This window comes from Melampsora larici-populina, assembly GCF_000204055.1.
Source record: "Melampsora larici-populina 98AG31 unplaced genomic scaffold MELLAscaffold_13, whole genome shotgun sequence".
Taxonomy (NCBI): domain Eukaryota; kingdom Fungi; phylum Basidiomycota; class Pucciniomycetes; order Pucciniales; family Melampsoraceae; genus Melampsora; species Melampsora laricis-populina.
The window spans coordinates 458,644-461,264 of NW_006768777.1; the positions used below are offsets into that span (position 1 = coordinate 458,644).

The following is a 2,621-nucleotide window of genomic DNA, read 5'->3' on the forward strand; positions in this document are numbered from 1 at the left end:
TTGGAGATTCAGATGGCGATCGATCGATGCGCCGGACGAGTCATCAACTCAACGATTCACGAAGACCTAAAGGACCTGATCGCCGATAAGTCTCTAGCTCACAATGCGATGTTCACTTTGGATGAACTCTTTTGCCAAGGTGGTAGGACCGCTCAATACGTTACTTTTCGCTCCATCATGCTCAGACGCTACAATCCTGCTTCTACCAACTTAATGACCTTCATCAACGATGTGAATAAAGATTTCGAGAAACTCAAATCGGTTGGTTTTACTTGGGATGAGGATATCGTCAAGGGTATGGTCTTTCAACTCTGTGCCCCAACTACTGGGGAGTATGGTATGGACATTATAAATGCGACTCTCGACGCGCAATACCAGCTAGACAAGAAACCCTTTTCCTCTACTGAGGTACGAGCAGCCATGCAAAATCTCATCACAACTCGTAGAACGGTACATGAGAGTGAAGGGATTCAAGCACTCAGCAGCTCTTTCGCTCAAATGAACACCGGCAATTTGAATAACCGATTCGACAATCAGCCTCGATTTACTCCTCCGCGTTACTCGACTCCCAGTAAACCAATTTTGATGAACTTTACTGGACCTACCCCTCCGGGCCCGATTTCAGCTTTGATCAAAGACAGAAACAAATCGGAAATCAACCCGATCAAGCCCGGACAAGCAGCAGCTCCCAAAGTACTTCAAGGCCTTTTTCAATGCTTTCATGGTGGCGTGTTCGGTCATGGAACTCAGCGTTGTCCTCTTTGGATGAAACGAATCAATCGCACGGCGCCTCACTTTTGGGATTGGAGAAAGACGAATCTCAATAGATTTTACAGTATACAAGCTTTAGGCCTTAATCCCTCTTCAATCTCGGCTCGTTAAATTCAAGTAGAACATACTCCTTCATCATATACGCCATCTCAAGTATCGGCATCAACCGTAGCTTGGAGTGCAGAAGGCAATCAACCTGACTCTGTCCCCACAGAGTATTTGTTGGACAGCGGTGCCACGCATCATGTGAGCAATGCGTTGCCTCTTCTGTTGAACCATTCCCCTCTTCCCCATCCTATCAGATTGAAAACAGCCGCTCAAGGTGACAACGCTCTGATTGTAGGAAAAGGAAACCTCCGAGTGAAGGCGACGAACGGATCTGATGTCATCATCACAGATGTCTATTACAGTCCTCAAGCTACAGGAATGCTTATTTCTCAAGCAGCGCTGGTCAAAAATGGAGCAAAGTTATGGTTCTGGGGAAATGATGTTATTTTGAGAATGAGAGATGGTCTATCAGTAGCAGCTTCTTATTGTAATCGGCGCTGGGTTATAAATGCAATCCAAACTCATGTTATCACCAAAAAAGAACCTGAGAGAGTAGGCTGTGTGAAAGTGATGAGCACTCAGCAAGATACCGATTTAGCCTTTCTTTGGCACAGACGTTTTGGTCACGTACACTGCAGACATTATTCGGGTTCCCCAAGTGGGCAGGGAAAAATGATTGGGAGTATGATTTGTCATAAAATGGTCTATCACTCCACACCTGAGCCATAACACCCACACTACATATGTGTAGCAGGCTCAGTGAATATGTGGTTATCATGTACATACAGTTCTGCTCAGTTATCTGCTCATCAGGACAAGTTATTCATATGTAATACATGCTGTAACTTCTTTCAGATTGAAAAAAGCTTCCAAAAGATTGACTACATACACTGACTCAATGTTTTGGTGTGATCTCATCAACTCAACTGCATGTAACACACTTTCTGTTACTAAGACATAGCTTCAACAATATTGCCTGAGCAGCTACAGAATTATATGTAGTGAATTTTTGGGAAAAAAATTTCAAAGTCGAAAAAGTTACATGTGGTATAACATGTGATTTATTTATTCTGATGGGCAAAAAACTGAGCAGACCTGTATGTACATGATAGACAACTATTGACTTAGCTTGCTGCACATATGTAGTGTGGGTGAAATGGCCCAGGTGTGCAGTATTAGATTCTTTTATGAAAAACTGTACTATTAATCATTTTCCTCTGCCAAATTGGGGAAGTTGAATGATGTTTACAGTGGTAGACATGAAGAGAATTCGCAAGCTTTGCGCTGGCCAGCTAGGCCTAGGCCTGCCCTTGTCTATTCCATCCACTTCTTTCACCTGTGAAGATTGTTTGGTATGCAAGAGCACAAGACAGAGGAAGTTGGGGAGATCAGGAAGAGAACACGGACTTTTAGACATCATCGTATCAGACGTCATGGGCCCTTTCCCTGAAGATGTGAATGGTAACCGTTTTACAGTCACTTTCAGAGATGTAGCAACAACTTTCTCAGACATAGTCATCATTAAGAATAAATCAGAAGTACCTGACACTTTCACTCGTGTAATCAACAAATGGGAAAGGGAAACTGGCTTTAAAGTTAAACATGTTAGAACTGACGGAGGAGGCGAGTACATAAAGACAACATTCAATTCTTGGCTGAAATCAAAAGGCATTTTTCACGAACACTCGAACCCTTATGAACCGGAACAAAACGGTGTGGCAGAGCGTCTAAATCGAACCATAAGTGATATGGGTAGGACGATGTTGGCAGCATCACATCTACCGCAATCATTCTGGTCTTTC

The 2,621-nt window shown here is 43.3% G+C and overlaps 1 protein-coding gene across 1 annotated transcript; it reads left to right on the forward strand.

Moving 5' to 3' along the window:
* Positions 1 to 200: 200 nt before the first annotated feature.
* Positions 201 to 1,353, forward strand: MELLADRAFT_55725 (uncharacterized protein; the record flags this gene model as incomplete). Its single annotated transcript, XM_007408587.1, has 2 exons — positions 201 to 1,017; positions 1,115 to 1,353. One exon carries the CDS (start codon positions 214 to 216, stop codon positions 880 to 882), a length of 669 nt encoding a protein of 222 aa, XP_007408649.1.
* Positions 1,354 to 2,621: the final 1,268 nt, after the last annotated feature.